At 43.6% G+C, this 21778-nt stretch overlaps 2 protein-coding genes across 6 annotated transcripts in view; both read right to left on the bottom strand.

The window, feature by feature from the left end:
• Positions 1-415: 415 nt before the first annotated feature.
• LOC126983028 (ER membrane protein complex subunit 1-like) lies at positions 416-15602 on the bottom strand. Its single transcript, XM_050835455.1, has 17 exons — positions 15437-15602; positions 13633-13751; positions 13308-13479; positions 12916-13068; positions 12612-12804; positions 12227-12352; positions 11661-11856; positions 11368-11481; positions 9033-9202; positions 8747-8902; positions 8168-8305; positions 7009-7164; positions 6502-6691; positions 5790-5938; positions 5078-5284; positions 4712-4910; positions 416-4459 (listed from the first exon to the last, which is right to left on the bottom strand). The coding sequence occupies exons 1-17, from the start codon at positions 15532-15534 to the stop codon at positions 4299-4301; spliced, it is 2697 nt and encodes an 898-aa protein (XP_050691412.1). The 5' UTR covers positions 15535-15602; the 3' UTR covers positions 416-4298.
• Positions 15603-18671: 3069 nt separating this feature from the next.
• The window catches only part of LOC126983027 (sprouty-related, EVH1 domain-containing protein 2-like), a 40449-nt gene continuing 37342 nt past the window's right edge, over positions 18672-21778 (bottom strand). For 4 of the 5 annotated variants that reach the window (XM_050835453.1, XM_050835452.1, XM_050835450.1 and 1 more), the window contains one exon: positions 18672-21583. In XM_050835453.1, coding sequence (XP_050691410.1) covers positions 20522-21583 — 1062 coding nt within the window. In that variant the 3' untranslated portion in view covers positions 18672-20521. Of the gene's footprint in view, positions 21671-21778 lie in introns of all 5 variants that reach the window. The other variant, XM_050835454.1, reaches the window with a different exon arrangement.

The following is a 21778-nucleotide window of genomic DNA, read 5'->3' as shown; positions in this document are numbered from 1 at the left end:
TTAACCCGGTAGCAGCGAGGCGATCATGTTTCTTAATGGTCCCTCCAAGCAAGAAAAATGAGAAAAATCACCCCTCACACAAACCATTTCATAATATATATCAAAGCATTTGTGATCAGATTATGTATCATCTATTTTGGGGGGTTTATATCGTGGCACAAATTTGGTCTGTCGCTGCTACACGGTTAAAAAGAACAGTATCAGCACTAGGATCCTGTTGCCAACAAAACTGTGGATAGTTATGAAAGTTAATAGCCACCAAAACATAGTCTAACAAATAAAAATTAAAAAAATGCTGTTAAACATGACCCTATCCAACAGCCACTCACCTCTCCTGTAGTATTAAGTGACTGCACCAGACCTTCTCCACCTCCTTGTAGCCAGGGTAATGTATAATGAGAAAGGAAAGGCAAAGTTTCTTCACCTTTTATGTACACTGTAACTTGTTCAAAACTTTAAACATCAGGGTCACTGACATCTCTCCTGAAGCATTACCCCACATCACCCTTGTGTTCCTGGATTCCACAGAAAATAAGTTATGACATAGTTTACAAAATATATACATGTACACCATCAAGAGCAGGCCTTAAGGTAGTATGACACATTTTACAAACTCTCATAACACAGTTCCACCTCCCCGTGGATGTATCAGGCTGCACTGCCGCCAACACTGTAGTCCTGATTGTTGTTCAACTGCTCATTTTCACTGTCATTTATATGTTAATATGCATGACAATTATTGAGAGATCCATGGCTGTATTTTGAATGCATGCCAGTTAGTCTTGGTTTCCAGTTACTGCCTCAACTATATGAAGTTGAAACTCTCAGCAAAGCTTTGGACCCTGAATGGTAATGTGGGAGGAGTCTCACAGCTCCTGTTAAAAGACCTTCCCAAGATGAGAGTAGATAGTAACTAATTAAAATTCAAAATACCTTTTTCTCAGAGAAACCTTTTACACACATGCTGTAATCGTGAGGAATTTTTAGCATTCAAACATTTACTTTTCAGTACCTCTGCTTCACAGACTTGACCATGGCAGACTTTGGGAATAGCTAAAGGTCTATTTTTGCATAAATTTCTCTTTGGACATTGAAAATACAGCCCTGGTAGTCTAAATTAAGCTTAAGGTGGTGTGTAAATGTTGCGCTGCAGACACTTTCTCGGCATAATTATGCCTCCAAACAGTTCATACAAAAAGGTCACTTTGTAAGTTTAAACAATAAAGTGTTAGTGCTTCCTTTGAGTACATTACCAGCATAACTTTGAAGTCAAGCACCTACTGCACTGTACCAACTTTTTCAGTTGTGGGTCAGCTGTAATAGCTTACTTTGGTCTAACTCCTTGGTGTGTTGAAACCATTTACTAGTCTATCAGACACCTATGTAAACTATCGGACCATAATTACGTATATCAATATTGTGAATCTCATTTCAGCAACACAATGTTTACTTTAATATACAGATACCATATTTACATTATTATGGCTATGTTCACACATTGTTTCAATGTTTCCTTGCTTCACAATTTGCTAAGTCTTTGTAGTTTTATAAAATAAGTAGCAGCTAATAGTCTTCAAATACTGATACTAGAATATTTATAATTTACTGTGTACAATAACTTCCATCAGTGTCAAACAAAGAACTTATTTTGTGTTCCCCCCCAAGAGGCACCAGCATTATTCTGCAAGGCTGAAATGTCCCCAATTCAATTTTGTCAACCATCCCTAAAGCTAGACTTACAGGACATGTTTCAGTTCTATTCTCCCAATGACAAAATAGTTGAGAGGGAAGGATGAACAGGCACTGGTGTAGATGCCAGGCAGGGTAGATGCAAATACATGAATATGGTGTTCTATCTTTACAAATAAAGACCACACAACTCCTATTCAAATAAGCTACAATGAATGGAAGTGTTGGAGGGTCAAAATGGGTCTAACCAGAATACTTCTAACTTTATGACTTAGTAAATCTATTTCTATTACATATTAAAGGTTCACAGTGTAAGTGACTTTAAGGATCAAAATTTAACAAAAAGGATTGCACCTCACTTGATAACAAAGACAGGCTCACACGCTTCTTAACAATGGAACATAGGATAAATATTTGCTTTGTAGCAACCTTACAATCTACAATTCTCCTTTATTACCCATGAGAATGTCTTAAATTTACTGCCCTTTGGATCCACTGCATGAGTTCTCAAAATCCTCTAAAGATTTTTACAGCAAAATGTTTACATATATTGACTCCTTGACACAGTTCAAGAATATAATGATTTAACTAGAGTAAGAAAAAGATTCAGTTCCTGACAGAAGTAGCATTTCCCTCTTTACAGAATTAAGGCTGTACATGCTGTGATCTACTAACTATTATGCCCATAATTCACTGACTATATATAATGTTGTTGCAGAGCATAAGGGTAAGAAACTCTTATTGTAAGACTGCAAAGTTGCATTAGTTACACAGTAATGAACATAACTATTCTTATCTCTTCCACCTTGACAGCTTCCCATAAGCAGACACTATTTCCCAAAACTTACACTTCAAGCAGCACTAAGTAGTAACTGCATCCCTGCTTCTTGCACCACTGCACCCTCCCGTCCCAAGCCCAAGGATGACTTGCTAGATCAAAAGTGAGACCATACGTTTTCATTCTACATTCCCATGATGCAGGAGAATGTGGATCCTGGGCAGCTCAAGGATTCACATGGGAAAGCTACTTCTGCCAGGGACTGCACCGTGATCAATAAACGTACATCAACAGAATGTCCAGTGGCTCAAGTGTCCATATGTTCAGAGAACTACTAAGCCCCAACTGCAGCATCAACAGAAACAGTAAGGTACAAACATGACTAATCACATGTCTTTTCAGATGTACAGATATTTTAGATATTTACATCTTATTCACACTCCTCAGTGGAGGAATGGCGAGCACACTAGTGTGCTGAGCATGCCATGGGATGTTGAGGAGAGGTATCATCCCACAGCATGCCAGGTGAAAGTAGTGTTGGAGATCTAGCCGAGCAGGTTAGAAACTTTGGACCCCTGTACCGTATGCCAAACCATTTGACTTGCTACACACCTACAGGGGGAAGATGTTATGGGAAAAAAATATATACTGGGGGTCCCCATTATTCATCTCTAATGCAGGTCACAGAAACATGATGAAACATCTTTGCCCATATTAATAACATGGTGTTTAATTAAGACATAAGCAGACCTGAGCAGTCTACTTCAGCGGCAGCCAATTCAATTCTGGATGAAGTCTGATGCTTTATTAATTGGACAAGATTTTTCACCACAAAGCAGCTATGAAAGAGCTAAAGCATTCATTGCAGAAATTGCAGCATTGTGGCTGTTAGCACCAACAACACTGAGGCATAGACTGTCATGGTTTTGGTTCAGAAGTCAACCACCCCGTCCAGTAATGACTACAGCCATTTCAACCCTCAGATTCATGTACAAGCTAACAAGTCTCTTTGTTTATAAATGATTAAATGACAAGGACAACAGAATGCTCAGGTAAAAGCTGAGCCTTTTTCTCCTGTGACACTTTCTTCACAAAGAAGCAACCAGTGGTTGGTGGGACATTTGTGGCACATCTGCTGTCAACAGTATGCCTGCAACTTTTACTCTTCCTTATTGTTTCCATCTTCTTTGGTGGTAACACAGTGCAGCATTGAGTCAAGGTTTGGGCAGATGGCAGTGGCTGAGTGCCCAGCATGCAGGTGTGCTGGCAATCTGGGTTCAAGTCCCACCTGCCACACTAAAAGATGACAATTTTCAGACACTGCCGAGTGGCCACAGGCAACCCACATGCTCTCCTGATGACCACCCATCAACCCGGACTCGAGAGAAACTCTATTAAAAGGATTAAGTGGAGCTCTGCAAGGCAGCAAAAGCCCAGCAAGAATGGTACCACTATAAAATACTTGCCTGCTCCACTAACAGCCCAGGGCCAACCATTAGGTTCATATTCAAAGCCTGCTGGTGCTGCAGGTATGTAAAAAAATAAATAAATAAATAAAATGGTGCAGGATTACAAAATGTCTAAGATAAAATTATGAAGAGCAAACAGATGACAAAAGAATGGGGAATCTTTTTGCTTCCTTCCACAAATCATTACCGGCGAGAGTGAAACAACGAATAAGAAGGCAGCCAATAATGGGGATCCCCTGTAGACCTTTTCTTTAACAAACAATACTGCCTACATGTTTCTACTCAAAGGTACATTAAGACTTGATGTGACATATATAATACATGATTTCCTCTGTATGAAAAAAAGACCCCCAAAGTGAATGCTATTTCCAAGCCTGTTTCAGAGCTTTCTTCTGGGCCAACTTCCTGGTGATGAGCGCGGCCACGGCCAGGGCCAGCACCGCCCCTCCTATCAGGTAGTGGTCAAAGTCATCCTTCAGAACATCAAACATCTTGCTGGGGAACATCCTTGTATAGAACAGGTCTGAAAAGGATACAAGAGATGGGTTAGATACATGAAAACTGGAAAAAAAAAAATACATGACAATAAAAAGATTTGAAGCAAGAACAAAATACTGTCGAAGGTTTAAAAGCATCATGATGAACACAATACTAAATAAAATCAATGAATACCTTCCATGAAATAAAAGAAAGTTCACAAGCACTCAAGCATGAAATATATATGTGTAATGCAATATATCTCTCTTCTCACCGCACCAACACTACCGCCACCTACCTAAGCCATACACAAGCACTACACAGGCAGACTCCAGGCCAGTGGGAGCCGTGTAGATGGCGGAGACACGGGGGAGAGTGTGGTTGTAGGTGATCATGTCGTGCGGGGAAATCCTCAGCTCCGGGATGTAAGGCATGAGGCCCTCCTCCCTCATCCCCCCCGTCACTGGCCGCCGGGGGTCCAGGAACCACTTGGACATCTGAAAGAGGTTGGTAAGGTGCTGGATGATACTCTTACCCCCTTGACTGCAGATTTCCTACAAGAAACATCACCAAGCTACAGAAATGGAACAAAAAGTGGCTGCTGCAATTCAATGAAGAAAAGTGTAGTCATGCATAAATAGTAGATATATTTCTCAAGCCCTACCTGAAGCACATTCCCAGACTGCAGGGCAAACAGGATGAACTTGGTGGTGATGCCCTTCTCCGTGGTGGTGTGGGTGGCCGCCTGCACCCCCACAGGCATGATGTAGGCCTGCCGCTCCAGGATGGGGGGGGTTGCCCGTCCGCCAAAGGAGGAGAAGGCTGTGGCATTGGCCTGACTCAAGCCTTCAAACAGCTCTAAGGACGTCACCTGAAGATGTGAGAGGTAATGTTTAGTCGTCACATTTCACAGTAGGTATGTAAGAGATCGCTCACACTAAGCTACAAAGATAAAATTTGAGTAAGTTAAAAAGATGGGAGGATAGGTGACTAAATACCTTTTCTTTCACCATAAAAAGGCCTTCACTGAACACTGACCCCAAGCAAATGCTACACCTTCTCTCAAGACTATCATCTCCTTACTGCTTGAAGGCTTTAGAAGACAGCATTAACAATATAAGAACAAAGGAAAAAGTTGACGAGCTATCAGTGAGTCCTTTCTGTTATCATAAAGAAGACTCACTAAATACTGACAGCAAACAAAGCGAGAGATGGTCTTCAAAGGGTGATCATTTTGTTTTCAAGTGAAGTTTCTCGATACGTTCTCAACTACTCTATCTTTAGCAAATTATAAACTCCCTCATGAAGGCCCTAAAAGATACAGTGCTCCCAAGGTATGAAAAAAAAGCAGAATTGTCAAGCTGTCAGCGAGTCACCTCAAAGCGACGGTACTTGTCGTTGAAGAGTGTGTAGACAACCCAGTTTTCCGAGTGGACGATGTGGAGAGGTCCGGACACCTTCTTGTGGGAGACTGACTCAATGACGGCCCCGGTCACCGTGTCTATCAGGTACAGGTTCATTGTGTCTGAAAACGGGAACATTGTGATTACTGAACAGACCCCAAATACTACCACAAGTGTTCTCTTCACCTCATCCATTGTGCATTTACAGTGCTCCTCAGAGTCTAAGAAACAGTAATTAACCAACCCCAACTACTATCACCATTGTTTTCTTCACCTCATATTTAATGGATTTACCTGTCTGATTTTCTTAGTTTACCTGTCTGACTTTTTAATAGTTTACCTGTCTGATTTTCTTAGTTTACCTGTCTGACTTTAATAGTTTACCTGTCTGATTTTCTTAGTTTACCTGTCTGACTTTTTAATAGTTTACCTGTCTGATTTTCTTAGTTTACCTGTCTGACTTTAATAGTTTACCTGTCTGACTTTTTAATAGTTTACCTGTCTGACTTTTTAATAGTTTACCTGTCTGATTTTCTTAGTTTACCTGTCTGACTTTTTAATAGTTAACCCATCTGATATTTTTTATTTATTTATTTATCATTTATTTTACAGCAAAGGAAGCAGTTCAGCAGAAGGAATCCTGAATCTAAGAAGCAGTAACCTTGTGTCTTGTGCCCAGACTCACTTTTGTTGATGTGGTCGTACCCCTGGGTGGTGACTACAGCCAGGTTGGGGTTCACATACTTGTAGAGCACCGAGCGGTCTGCCAGCACCCGGCCGGGGGAGTGAACTTTCTCGGATACCAACTTGCCGTGAACGCCTGTGATGGGTCCGCCCCCGAGGGAGACCGTCCAGATCTCAGAGAGCGTCAACATCTGCAGAGGCAATGGTGGCATGAAGGCATCAATATTATACATCACACACACACCATGTTCCCAGTGATGATATTTTTTACTTTGATGCACACAATATTAACATACATGAGGAAGAGGAGAGTATCAAGACACCCTTCCATCCAAAATTGACCTCTCTTTTTGGTCTCTCATTCCTCTCTTTTTACATGGGCAATGTTTAGCAGGCTTCTTTTTCTTATAAGCCTTTGCCCTTGAGTTGTTTCCTACACTGTAGAAAAAAATAAATAAAAGCTTTCATTTTAATAACTTGCATGGATGAATGCTGAAGAGGCACTCACCCCTGGCTTGGAGAACCTGAGGGTGTAGCCGGTGAGGGTGCTGCTGCCGGGCTGGGCGAGGTGGACAAACACGGAGTCCTTGTGCTCCAGAACCACCTTCTCCCCACTGGCAGGGAACACGTGGGGCTGCAGCTCCTTGTCCACCAGCATCAGCGGCTGCACACACAAAACAAGTACAGAAAGGGTTCGATGCAGAAAATTTTGATTACTAGTATTTGTCTTCACTTGTTTTCTCAATCAGTTGTAAAATTTTTAACATATAAGGTCTAATTTTTGGGAGTAACAATATATTTTCCATAATGTTAGTTAATTTAGATAGGATAGGAAAAATGAGAAAATTTAGTACACTACGAAATTGCTACAAGCAGACACAGATCCTGAAATACTGAGTCTATTCACCAATACCCATAAACTCTACTGTCCTGACCACTTATTCATTAACTACCAACTTTTCTTACTCGAGATTCAAACTACACTTTCCTGACCTAACCTGCATCCTTGTGGAAACAGAAGGCCTTCACCTCTTCCCTTTTTACACATCCTAACTTTTAGCTCTAGGGTTGCAAAGGGTGGAAAAGTTTCCAGAAAAATAGAAACTTCCCAAGGAAAGTTTCCACGAATTTTCAGGGCACGGGAATTTTCAATTGTTTCACCCATTTGTATTTGTATTAATAACGTATGGTAACTTTTTGTGGTTTTGTTAGGTTAGGGCATCTTCAAACATATGATAGCCAACAACTTATGGCATCCATCAACAAATAAACTCATTTTGTTGTATGGAAAGTCTCATTAGTAAGGAAGCATAAATAAATTTTGAGTCAAGACCTATAGTGACCATTTGGGGTTTTGTTAGGTTAGGTTAGGTTAACAGGAGGGCAGAATGGGCCTCAATAGGCGTCACTTAAACAATCCTGCCTGTGCCACCACCGGGGTTAGAGACATTCACTAACAACCCCCTAAAACTGAAGTCTAAAGAGGCAACAATAACCTCAGTCACAAAAAAAAGAAAAAAGCCTGAAGGTGCTATGGGCAAACTTGAAAATTTTTATCAATTTTCAAAGTTCCCAAAAATTCCTGAAAATCCCCATGGAAAGTTTCCTGTTCAAAATTCCCTGGAATTTTACAACCCTATTTAGCTCACTTTTTTATACATCCTCACCTTCAGGTACTGGTCATCCGGGTAATGCATGAGGAAGGCTTGGGCCAGGTGGTAGCCCAGGGGCACCACTCCCCCTCGCTCCCCTGTGGTAGTGCCAGAGATGGGGTTGAATAGCACTAGAAAGCCCTCCCCGGTCACCTGTGATGAAGAGCAATATTACAGACTGCATTTGGGAATGACTCAAATTTGTCCAGACAAAAAGAGCTTGACCCTAAACTACCAGTAAATTGGTGATAGAACTGAATAAGCATGGTTATGATCATTATCAGTATGACCTGATCCTTTAATGTCAACTATACATGCTTGGAAAGACAACAGCATATCAGCATACTGTTTCCACTTAACCCTTTCACTCCGGGTTAGTCCTCTTCTAAACCTCTTAATCCTCTTCTAAGCCTCTTAAGAGGAAATGGAAGAGGATTAAGAGGAATTTAGAGGAGGATTGAGAGGTTTAGAAGAGAATTAATCCTCTTCCATTTCCTCTTGACCCTTTCCATACAGTGATGCCGACGTCTGCGTCACGGATGGAAAAGGTTAACAGACACACACGCAGTCTTCCAGAATGTCCTGTCGCCTCACCTTGTGCCTGCCCACCACCACACACTGCGGCTGGAGGGGGAAGTGGGCAGAGGTGCGCTGTGAGTAGAGCAGCAGCTTGTTCCCTGGGAGAGGAGCAAGCAGGGGGGCATAGATGCTCCACACCACATCACCGTTCCAGCTGTCAATGCCCAGAATCTGCGAAAGGCAATGGCTGTCCAAGGTTAAACTGTAAAATGGCTAAGAGGTATCTACTATGCTGGAGTGCTATAAAATACTTTCAAAACACTACTTATGTCCTGTAACTTCAAGCCCCAAAATGCCTCACCTTCCCGCTGCTGGTGGCCACAACAAGCAGCTTCCGGAGATTCAGCTCATCTCTCTTCAGCGTGTTGAGGGACTCCTGGAACGAGTCTGTGCTACCGGTCACTGACTTGAACCAGTGGCTGATCTGAGAGCACTGCGTCTGCACCCGATGCACCAGACTCCCGAGCAGACCTGGAGGCAGAGACAACCATTCTACTCCGGGCAGGTGAGTGAGACCATTCCAATCACCCACTCTCCCCCCTCTAAAACTGAGAGAACACAGATGACTGAACAAGGAGAAAACAGATGACTGAACCAAGACTTGAATACCACTCACTCTTAGATCTCATGCATTTGACAATTTTCTTATTCAAATGCCTTGTTCTCCGATGGATGGTCTGCATAAAGAAGAATTAGAACAGAGTGGGCATCAAGGCTATACCAATACAGCACCACACTTGTTTATTATTCTATCTGTATCCATTCCATCCATGCCCATTTACTCCTATCCATACGCTTGAGGAGACCAGTACTTCACACCACTCCTTCCCTTTCCAGTTTCTATCGATGACACTCCTCCTAAGTCCTCCCACAACCCATTTCATCAGCACTTCCATTATTCATCCCACCACACCATTTCAAGTGTTTACCAGCTCCTAAAATGTCTATCTTTCTTCTCTCAAACCAAGTACTAACTACTCTTAACTAATACTCATACCTAGCGTCTAAGTGAATAGGGATTACAGTATAAGAGGAGACAACCCCAAACTGCCTTCATAAGACCCAGGATTTGGACCCAGGACCAGGATTGCTTACAACTACACCATCAAGCCACTCCATAACATATTGTACATGACACAAAAATATAAAAAAACGAGAAAACTTCTACTGAAAGTCCACAAAGATTAAAAGTTTCAATTATCAAAATCTATCTCCTTATCTACTTTCAAAAGGACAATACTAGACTGTTCCCTACTCATGCACATGGTCTCTTGTCCTAATGGCGAGACTTACATACAATTACTATCACTGTTGGTAACTCCTTTCCTCGCCACAATGTTAAGGTCCCACACTTGGAAAAAAAGACATTCAGACTGTACACGAGGTCTGTGGTCCAGGTACAATAGGCCATATTTAGTTATCCACTCTTGCCTGCAGTATAAACCACCTCATATATTTTCCATGATAAGTGATGATCAACAGGAACAGTGATCACCAATTATTAAATCAATGGAACACCTGACTTGCGTTGTTCTGTGCTCATACCACACAAGCACCCAAACAACCATACACAAATTTTAGCTTACTAGTCTTTCATGCAAACTTTAAACAACTTTCACATGATCTTTTTGACTCCCAAACAAGGATGCATACCCATGTCTACTTCTCTCAGGGCTACCCTCTCTTCTGGCTATTGCCTACTCCACAGTACTCAGACTTACTTGACAACATTAACCAATACAGATGACTTACCAATACTCACACATAATGAATTAAAATATCAACCCAATAATTCATGTGTAGCAGACATCTTTTTTTGTAAAGTATTGCTATCAACCTACACAAGCACACCACACAGGCCCAGTCTGCAGAGTACTGTGCTTGTATACTCCGGAGCTTTGACTTACTTGTTTCTTCATAGAATGATGAAGCTGATGCTAAGCACATTAACCAAAGACAAATAATAATGCAGTTAGAGAACTAGAATATTACAAGATTCAAGTTTCATGCCTATTTCTTATCAACACTCACTTGAAAATCTACATATTGAAAAATAATCAATGAGAACTTATAATCTATATACAAATTAGCACCTTGATCCCAATACATCTGCCACACAAAGCTGAGGGAGAACTTTAAGCTATGAATATTTCAGTAAAAATTCATCGAGCAATGTTTTGTAACAACTTAAAACAATGGCCAAAGCAAGCAAAATTAATAAATTATTAAGTGCAATCAAAACCTTTTAAAATTCACCTATTTCTACACTTTTCACTATGGACTCCTTTGGAATTTTTGTCAGCCACCTTAAAAATTTGGACTATTGGGATTTTTACTGTACCGAAGCCACCCCCACCACTGAGTAATTGTACCGTTCACTGACATCACTCCAAACTCAAAAAAATATTCAACACAGGTAAGTAAAGAAGACTAAATATGATCAGATTTCTTTCTTCTGATATCTACAATTCTGCCAACAATTGATCAACTTCTGCAACCATTTAACAGATAATATTTTCTTTAATACATGCAAAAATCTCTCTATGTCAACTTATACTCATAGTCTCATACCCACATTCATTTCCCCATGCACCGCTCACTCACTCACACACATACACACACACACAAGTACATACCTGTGAGAGGTGGCAGCTTGTCGTGATAGTTGATGTTGGCGCCATCTACAGGCAGGTCCACAGACTCAGCAGCAATGACAGACGCAAGCGCTTCCTCCCTCGACCACACAACACCTGGCCAGGAAAAAATGCATCACCTCACCATCCATGGCCGAGTCACCAATTTTCTTGTGTACAAACTAAGATTCTACCCTTCTATAAGCACGAATAGAAATCTGATTCAAAACAACTGCTTTAATATGAAAGTGTGAGTCATCATAAAAAAAATATATAAATCCATCCATTTTTTCTACCTGCACTGCTGATGAGGTGAAGAGCATGGTCAGAACAAGTGACAAATGCACGCAGGGCCATCCCACCGTCCCGCCGTTCAAAGCGATGAACGTCCATGGAGAGGACCGAGCCAGACTGCAGAGGAAGCTCCACCACCACGCCCTGCTCCCCCAGCTCCTCGCCAGACTCCAGCTGCATGGCTCCAATTGTCACCAACTGCAGACACAACAAAGTATGAGATGCAAGCACACTGCCAGGTATTAATCCAATATTTTGACATCTGAGCCCTAATTTCCAGTATATCTTAAGCATCAAATCAGATGTGTATGAAATACCACCTCCTGGCCTACAACAGCAATACACACATAGGAGGCACAGAAGCAGTGGGTGTGAGAACACATAAAAAATATACCACCTACAGCTACCTATTTTCAAACACTGTCAGGCAGCTGGACATCACCATCAATGAATCAATCAATTGAATGAAATGCTTAAAATCACCTAATCTCTGCTCAATAAATCAACAAACATACACAGAAATAGATAAAGACACACAAAACACACAGGCATGTGGCGAAGCACTCACCCTGCCCGTCTGTGTCACAGTGTAGAGGACGTTGTCGGTGATGGCCGAGGCTCGGGTGCCACTCAGGTCCCTCACCAGGTGCAGCTCACTCTCATGCAGGTGAACAAGCTTCCTCGACTCAGCGACCTGGGGTGTAGCACTCTGTTTACTTCACTTTATTTAAAACTGAATTACTAAATGACTGACTAACCCACACAACAATAGAGAAACTTAAAAGAGTTGCCTTATTATTGAAAAAAATATATAAAGATGTGAGATGGATGCACATATATGACAGCAGATTACAGTAAATGAACCTTCAGTACATGCCCTGTGGCTCCAGCCCACCTAATCTGCCACCTTATCAAAACATTTCCTATACCATTGTATGCAAACAGATTCATACCTGGATGATCATGTGGGTAGGAGACCCAGACACACTCTGGAGAGTCACCTCTGGAGCATTTTCACTCTGCTGCAAGCCAATGGAGGTCAAAGGCTGAGATTTGAAGGCTGGAGAGGCAGAGGTCAGTGGCAATACAAACAACAGACCCACAGACACCTCCACACACACCAAGGACTTGTCACTGCAGGCACATCTATGGGAACAAGAACAGGAACTTAGAAGTTGTCATAAAAAATAAATAAATAAATAAATAAATAAACTAGTAATTCTTCCCCGGAGAGGGGCATAGGGCTGTGAGCCTCACCTGGTGTCTGGGGTGAGCCAGGGGACAGCGAGGGTCTCCTGGTCCAGCATGGCACCGGAGGAGCGGTCCAGCGTGGTTAAGGCTACTGAACCCACCATCACCTCCACCAGCACCAACTCACTGTCACTCAGAGTCACTCCTCGCTGCAGGACTCTGTAAGAAAGATTAAAAAGAAAAAAATATATACAATAAGTCATCCTGGTCAAAACTGCAAGATACCAAAAATATCATCTCCCAAGCCATGTAGGATTTAGGCCAGTTTTTAAACAACACTTCTACAAACCATCACATGTTAGAAATGTACTACTATACAAGGAAATATTTCAGTCCACAAGGCCTAGGCACTCCAGAGCAAGGCAGCGTCACCCTGAACTGCCGCTCATCCCACTCACCCGGGCGCTGGCGTGTGGTCCAGCTGGATCTCCTCCACCAGGGCGGCGGAAACGGCATCCCAACTGCGCAGCAAGTTTCCTGCCACAGTGGTGACCTGCGGACCCTCGCTCGCTAGGAGGTCCACCTTGCCTGTGTCCGAGGTCTCCAGGATGTGTCTCCACGCAATCTCACCTGATCACATTTCCCAAGTCTTAGTGCAATAGCTAATCCTTACAATCTATTTCTATCATGTCTCAGTATATATACCATCCACTAAGTCTCCATGAAATCTTGGAAACAGCACACACATGAGTGACTAGCATTATCATGAATTTGATGACTCACCATTTTTGGTAGAGAGCGCTGCCAGCACATTTTGGGCAGTGGCTACGATGATCCTCCGGGCAGGCACACTGGACTCATCAAACACCGCGTGAGTGACCACCCCCACATATTGCTGCACCCTGAGGGGAGGCAAACACCAGCCTTGTTTACTCTTGTTTTATCCTTATTTGGGCAATTCTGGCAAACCTTAAACATCCAGATAGTAAACAATCACTGCTAAAATAGTAACCTACTGGCACTTAAGTAATAATGTATTGCCACTGGGGACGGTAGTCTACTGCAGCTACATTACTTACCTAGTGGCTCTAAGGATAGTAACCAGTCGACAGTGAGAATAGTAACCTATCAGTACTAAAGACAGCAACCTGTGTCTAATAAAATAAATACATACTAACCAACAATAAAGATAGTAGTAACTTATTAGGGATATTAGTGTAAATTTGTTATGCTAAGGATGGTAACCTATTGATGCTAAAGATAGTATCCTTTTGACACTATGGATGGTAACCTATTGACACTAAGGATAGTATCCTTTTGACGCTAAAGATGGTAACCTATTGATGCTAAGGATAGTATCCTTTTGACACTAAGGATGGTAACCTATTGATGCTAAGGATAGTATCCTTTTGACACTAAGGATGGTAACCTATTGATGCTAAAGATAGTATCCTTTTGACGCTAAGGATGGTAACCTATTGATGCTAAAGATAGTATCCTTTTGACGCTAAGGATGGTAACCTATTGATGCTAAGGATAGTATCCTTTTGACGCTAAGGATGGTAACCTATTGATGCTAAAGATAGTATCCTTTTGACGCTAAGGATGGTAACCTATTGACACTAAGGATAGTATCCTTTTGACGCTAAGGATGGTAACCTATTGATGCTAAAGATAGTATCCTTTTGACACTAAGGATGGTAACCTATTGATGCTAAAGATAGTATCCTTTTGACATGAAGGATGGTAACCTCCCGGCACTTAATGCTAACATATCCCCGCTGAGCTAGGAACCATCCACTGCCTGGTAGCCTGTCACCCTGACACAGTACCTCATCATTGTTACGGATGGTAGCCTACCGCCATTAAAATAGAGGATAATACTGATGAAAAGGTAGCCATTTCTTGTGAAGTTAATACATACTTACAATACAGAATCTTTTTTGGTCCCTGGATGCAGTGCAATAGGAAATGACTTCCAGAAAATAGAAGGGGGGTCAAGGAGGGCAAAAGCCCCCATGTTAGGTAGGTTACATTATGTTAGGTTAGTTTAAATTTATTCAGCATGCGGTGTGGGCCGACGGTGATACAGTGTGGGACGGGACAAGGTGGCGGCAGGTGTGGTCCACTACGTGGGCCAGCAGTAATGGGTGGGAGCAGGGCAGTGCATCTCAGGCATTGAAAAGTCATCATTTAGTGATTTCTGGAAAAAAATACTATCTCCATAGTAAAAAGCATCATATTTAGTCCCGAATTAAGCAGTCAGTGTCTCGAAATTAGCAGGCAACCCTCTCCTCAATAATGCCCAAAACAGTGTCCTGTTCACCTGCCTGGCTCCCCCGGCCCCCGCCCGCCCCCCGGCACGGCACGGGTACACACCAGGGAAAGTTGGATGGGACAAAAAATCCTTAGTTACTAAACCCTTGCCTCCCCGTGTGGGCGGCGCCCGGCGGGGCCGCCCCGGCGTGCCCCGCGGGGCGGGCAGGGCTCCGTGCAGCCCGCCAGCCTGGCGGCGCCGCGGCACGCACGCCGCCCCCGCCTCCCCGCACGCTCCCGCTGCCCCACCCGCGCGCCGCCCGTCACTCACCAGTCAAACTTCCCTATCTGGTCCTCGTAGAGCGCCCCGGCCGGCCCCAGCGCGGCGAGGCACACGAGGAGGACCAGCGCTACGGCCCGCGCCATCATGTGTCAACAGCACGAGCTTGAACCCGAACTTGATGACACAGGACGTGGGGGGGACGGACTGTCTTGCGCCGCCCCAACGATAATACAAATTCAAGTTATAACTGTCTCTCTTCACCCATATACATACACATTGTAAGCAATATTTGTCTCAAAAATGCAATTTTGATATTTCATAAAATTCAAAGGATGAATTCATTAATGCCTGGAAGATGAGACTACCTAGGAAAGCCGTGCGTTTTATGTTTTCCCCTCACGCTGGTACGCGACTATTAACGATTATTTATGCATCCTGTGGGTCACATTGGCGTCAGTGTAGATACATGCTCTAATCCACGCATTCTCTTCACCTGGGGAGGCCTGGAGAAAGTAATGTGGTTTAAACTTGCCCTGTGCCCCCAGTCACAGGCTCCAGGACCAAGGAGACGGAAATACGCACCGAGGCCACGCGCACCTTATAAAGAAATTGTATAAAGAAATCCTAAGCTGCCCACTTTGCTCACCTGGAACACGTACTGCAGCACCTATAATCACTAACTTACATATAACTCACTGGTACAGAGGAAGGGTCAAACTACCACCAGGGTCATAAAACTACCCCTGGAAATGCTCAACACTTCTAGGAAAGTCTCCTCTCATGTCAACTATACTTCCAAAGGCCAAAAACGAGATCAGTCGGGTTCTAATGAGTGGTATTTCAGGTTCATGGTACAGAAGAAGGGTCAAACTACCACCAGGGTCATAAAACTACCCCTGGAAATGCCTAAAACTCCTATGAAAGTCTCCTCTCACATCAATTATACTCCCAAAGGCCAAAAAAGAGATCAGTCGGGTTCTAATGAGTAGTATAACTAGTATTTCAGATTCATGGTACAGAAGAAGGGTCAAACTACCAGCAGGGTCATAAAACTACCTCTGGAAATGCCTACAACTCCTATGAAAGTCTCCTCTCACATCAACTATACTTCCAAAAGGCCCAAAAAAGGAGATCACTCTGGTTCTAATGAGTGGTATTTCTGGTTCATGGTACAGAAGGGTCAAACTACCACCAGGGTCATAAACTACCCCTGGAAATGCCCACAACTCCTATGAAAACCTTGTCAAATGTATGCTTTGTCACCTAAGTGTTTAAGAATGACCCTCAAGATTCTGGGCAGCAAATTACCTCAAGTTTTACGCATCAAATAATAATGCTAATCCTTCTAGTCATCAAGCTGCTTCAGTATATAGGTCTTCTGCTTACCGCCTCATCATTTTTGCATTACTGTCTTGTGTCGTCAGAATCAGAGGTTTCGGGAGTCTGTGATTGAAACTTAAACACAAATAAAATTGGAGAAATGTGAAAATTTGTTTAATACACTACTACTACTACTACTACTACTACTAAGAAGATGAAGGAAAAAGAAGAAAAAGGGAACCAAACTCCAAGGCAAATAGTCTTGAGAAAAATAATTTACAGTGCAAAACTCACCCTCACCTTCAACAAGAACTCCATACCCGTATCTGTATATACTTCCAAGGCTCACCAGCTATACAAAACAGGTGCATCTATACTATCTGCAAATTTAGTTCTTTTCCATCCCTTATATGTCGTAACTTGAGATGCAGCTTTCCTTACAACTCCTGGAGGCTCTGGTAGACATCTGGATTCTGGCGTCAGCACCTCTGGGTAGGAATGGACTTGGAACACATTCAAGAGGAGAGTATCAAGACACCTTTCCACCTGAAATTAACCTCTTTTTGGTCTCTCTTTCGTATTTCTACTATTGGAGCAGCGTCTAGTGGGATATTTTTGTTGATGTTTTATTTTTTTGCCCTTGATCTGCCACCCTTGCTGTAGAATGAAAAAGGACGACGAGAGGGTATGGATGGGGATGAGGAAATGGAGGTCACCCGCACAAGCCACCCTCACACGCCAACCTCCTCCTCCTCCTCCAGCTTGCCCAACGCTTATCACACACCTCTCCTGTACGCACACTCACAACCCATTAGTTACAAGTCACCACCACACGCCAACCTCCTCTTGCTTCAGCTTGTCCGAAACGTACCACACACCTCCCCTGCATACCAGCTCACAAGCCATTAGTTACAAGTCACCACCACACGCCAACCTCCTCCTCTTCCTCAAGCTTGTCCGACACATACCATACACCTCCCCTGCATACCAATTCACAAGCCATTAATTACAAGTCAAGCACAATTCCACTGTGTTCTGCTTCTTTTCATTTCTGTCAGCTCCTCTGTACCCTAATTCCTACCTGTGGCCAGCTGAAATTTGTTTCGTAAAATTATGTGCTTCAGAATTTGACAGCTTTTGACAGATAGGTTGTGAGTTGGAAAGTTTCGTTTAGTCGGCACATCTGTGGTCATATGCCGGAGAGAGACAGGAGGGGAAGGAATTATAGAAGAGAACAGATCCCAGGAGACGGGACACAACCCCCGATTAATACCTGGTACCCATTCACCGCTGGATGGACAGGGGCGTAGGGTATCAGAAAAGCCGCCCAAGTTTTTCCACTCCACCCGGGAATCGAACCCGGGCTCTCTCGATTGTCAGATAGGTTGGAAGAAAAAATAGATGAGGGAATGGGCAAGACTAAAGATGAAGAACTTTTGTATCGCCTATGAAAGCGATATTATGAATCAGCTAAAAACTCTGCTTCGTAAAATTGGTTGTGATAAATAAATGAGTTTTTGAAAGATAAAACTAGGAGAAAAAACTGAGTAAGAGAATTGGTGAAACTGGAGGTGAAGAACATGTGTGTCGTGTGTGCAAGCAGTATTATAAATTGAGTGTTGTAAAAGTGAGGGTTCGTAGAGATATGGAAATTGAGTGGAACCAAATATGCACAATGATTAATATTTTTTTAGATGTTCATCCATTTACCATGTGACTCGACGGGCAATGGTGGATGCGGCGATGAGTAACGATGAAGCTCAGTCCAAAACAGTGAATCCTGGTGTTGGTTTTGATAAGGAGTTTCAATAGTTTGTTCTATACAAGATAATGTGTTCATGAAAAACCTGATGTTCTGGAGTCTGAAAACAAAACAAAAGCGTTGCGTAATGGTTGCACTCCCAGGACCACAAGGAATTGAAAAAAACAGAGCTCAACAAAACAGAGGGATAAAACACTATAGTTATAGGATATGTCTTTGGTTGTCATTATTCTTCATAAAATCTTTTTGTTACATCCTATACGTGACAATGATTTAGACAGGACTCACGAAGGGAAACGAAAGTAGACACTGAAACAATGACTTGAAAACAGTGCAGTCGAAATAAATCTTAGGTAGTACGTATGTAAGAGGAAGAGTAACACCTTCAATAGAGGTAAAATGAAACTACAGCTTTTGTGACTTTTTGCTTAAAATTGTTGCAAAGAAAACAAAATGATAGACTGCTGACATTAGTTGCAATTTTGTTGGTGACTAGGGTGGCTGAGTGGCGGGTGAGGGAGCCGAGCCCCAGGTCGCCCCGCAGGGTGGTGCTGCCTTGAGTCACCTCTTTACCTCAAAATAAGATAATGTTAGGTATCCGGAGCCTCAGGCTGATCCAAGACCCTGCCTGGGTGACGACCTAGCCGCTCCCAAACGGCCACTACCAAAAACATCTATGTCAGCCCAGGTCACAGGCGCCAAGAGGAAGGCAGTCAGTCTCATCCTTGCGCAGGAACACCCGAGAGGCCTGCGGTCATCTTGGGTGTGACCTCGGGCTGCTGGGCCACCATCTAGGTTGTACACAAAATTGGCCTCTTCTTGGTAATCATACATGAGGGGATATCAATATATGCAGTAATTGTGACAACAGTAGTTGAAGGATTTCCACGGGGCACTGATTCATGTGCCGCTAGTGTTCCGTACATTAATGAAATTTGGAAGTTTAGTCTTTATCATTTGATCACTACATTATGTAGTTACATCATTACCTTAGTTTGATTTTAAAGAAGCCAAACCACCTTGTATTTTATGTTTCACAGTGCAACTGCCTTACACATGTTATATACAAAGTTGTGTAGAAAATTGTTTTTAACTGCAACACAACTGATTTTTTTAATACTCAAAATAAATAAAAATAAAGTCCATGATTTGTGCTTTAGCACCTAAAATGACAAGGAAACCCTTGATAAAGTTGTCTGGCATACACATGGTGACCACGGCGCTAATCCTCGCCCAAAGACTAAACACAAAGTGTTGGCATGTAAGGCAAACGCAAGTGAGACCTTCACGTAGGTATTATGTGACACGTGACAGTCCAGCTGCCTTGGCCACCTGTCCGTCTTGGCCAGCTAAAGCTATCAATATATAGAACATCTATCACAATAATAATTAAAAGCATACAAAAAGTCACAGCAATTCCAAAGGGTGTCACAATTTCTCCTGAGCCCTTGAAAAATTGGGATCCCTTTAGATTATTAAATAGGCCAAGGCGGACAGACTCACCACTTACACAGCAGCTCACATATAGGTGAACAAGGGTTTCCAAATGCAAGAGTTTAGAACTGGCCATGTACGGCAGAGTGTGTACTATGCACATGGACGCACACGTGCACACACACTCTCTGAGGCCGGAGTGTGGCCGTCAGGTACATAGAACACTCAGACCGTTGTGTCCTTTCTAGCCACTTAGTCAAAAGCGGTAACATTCACACTCCTTGTATCACACAGTTACACTCTTCTTTCCACTAGGCTGTTTGACAAACATCTGTGCCAGCTAGCAGCACCCTCACACTCTGAGTTAACACTGTGGACATTGTTGTCCCAGTCACAATGCCTCACTGGCTACATAACTTTAACCAGGCATCTCCCAGCACTGTTCAGCCATCCACATACATGCCCAATACCACCCCTGCCTGGTGGGAGCCGCCCCCCTGTTCCCCCCATGGTTGGGGGGAGTGCAGTGCTGGGCTTCCTGTGACCGTGAACACGGTGTCTTCGTCATCCTCCTCATCCTCCTCTTCGTCCTCTGGGGCATGCATGGGGGCGGTGAGTCAGGAGGCCTCATGCCTTCCACCGCACAGGCCGCAGGCAACAGCACACCGGTGACATGCTCGTAGTGGAAGGTAGCACCACAAGCATGGCACCAGCAGGGACAACAGGGTCAATCCCAGCCACCTCCGCCCACACGACTCATCTGCTGTGCCGCCGGGTCCCCCGCACTCACATGGATGGTGTGCAAAATCTCCCTCTGCATCACTCATGCAGTGGTACAACATACACTGTGCACAAGTGATGCAAGTAAGCGTGTCGATGGCTGAACGCACACAATCTGGGGCGAATTCACAGCTGCCTCGTGAATTGGTGTCGTAGGTGAACATTTCTTGGCAATGCTTGCAGCGGGCCTTTATGGTCTTTCTGCTCTTCCTGTCCTTTCTCATTTGTCTTTTGAGGGGAAGCTGAGGTGCAGCCATGGGTTGTGAAGGAGTCGCCCGGCCAAGCTCCAGATTCTGAGGTTTCTTTAGCGATGACGTGTCCCTTTTGTCCGGCTTGAGTCCCTCCACCACCGGGTAGCTGTAGTGGTGCTGGGGGTTCTCGCGGTCAAACTGGACATAAGAAAATGGGTCTCCAGTAATGTCTGTCTTGTCTTGGTCTGGAGGGAGATCAAGAGGGTTTTCAGGCTTCTGATCACATTCCAGTTCTATTTGCTTGTCTGGAGGCTTGATGTTGGGGGGCAGGGGGGGTTTGGGTCTGGGCAGAAAGGTTAGTTGGTGCAGGTAGTCATGGTGGTGGTTGGTGTGTGGGTGGGGGTAGGGTTGAGTTGTCCCGGTCGTTGTGGTGGGTAGGTTGGGGGGGGTAGAAGAAGGAGATGTGTTTGTTGTGGATATGCCGACTCCTCCCACTGATCCAACCCCCCCCACCCCACTTCCTCCTCCTGGCGGTGGGTAATGGTGGTGGTGGTGGTGATGGTGGTGGTGGTGGTGGTGGTGAGGGGGGTGGTCTGGAGTCTGAATAGGAGTAACGGTGGGTGTGTGACGGCTGCTGCTGGTGGTGACCGACCCCGACGATGACCGTGAGCCTCCACTCTCTCTCTCCACTCGGGGAAGATGGACAGTCTGCAAATCACCATCACTGTCAAGGTTGGTTATTAATGGCAAGGCTCTCTCGTGCTGCACAACGGCGGAAGACATCTGGAGAAGTCACTAAGGAAACAAAGAAAAACAATATCACATGCAAGATAAAAAAATTGTCCTTATTGAATCGGTTAAACAAGACAAACAAAACATTCATCACCGGTACAGTTGCAGACA

Source organism: Eriocheir sinensis, chromosome 52, assembly GCF_024679095.1.
Source record: "Eriocheir sinensis breed Jianghai 21 chromosome 52, ASM2467909v1, whole genome shotgun sequence".
NCBI classification, from domain to species: domain Eukaryota; kingdom Metazoa; phylum Arthropoda; class Malacostraca; order Decapoda; family Varunidae; genus Eriocheir; species Eriocheir sinensis.
This window is presented reverse-complemented; position numbering and strand designations above follow the sequence as displayed.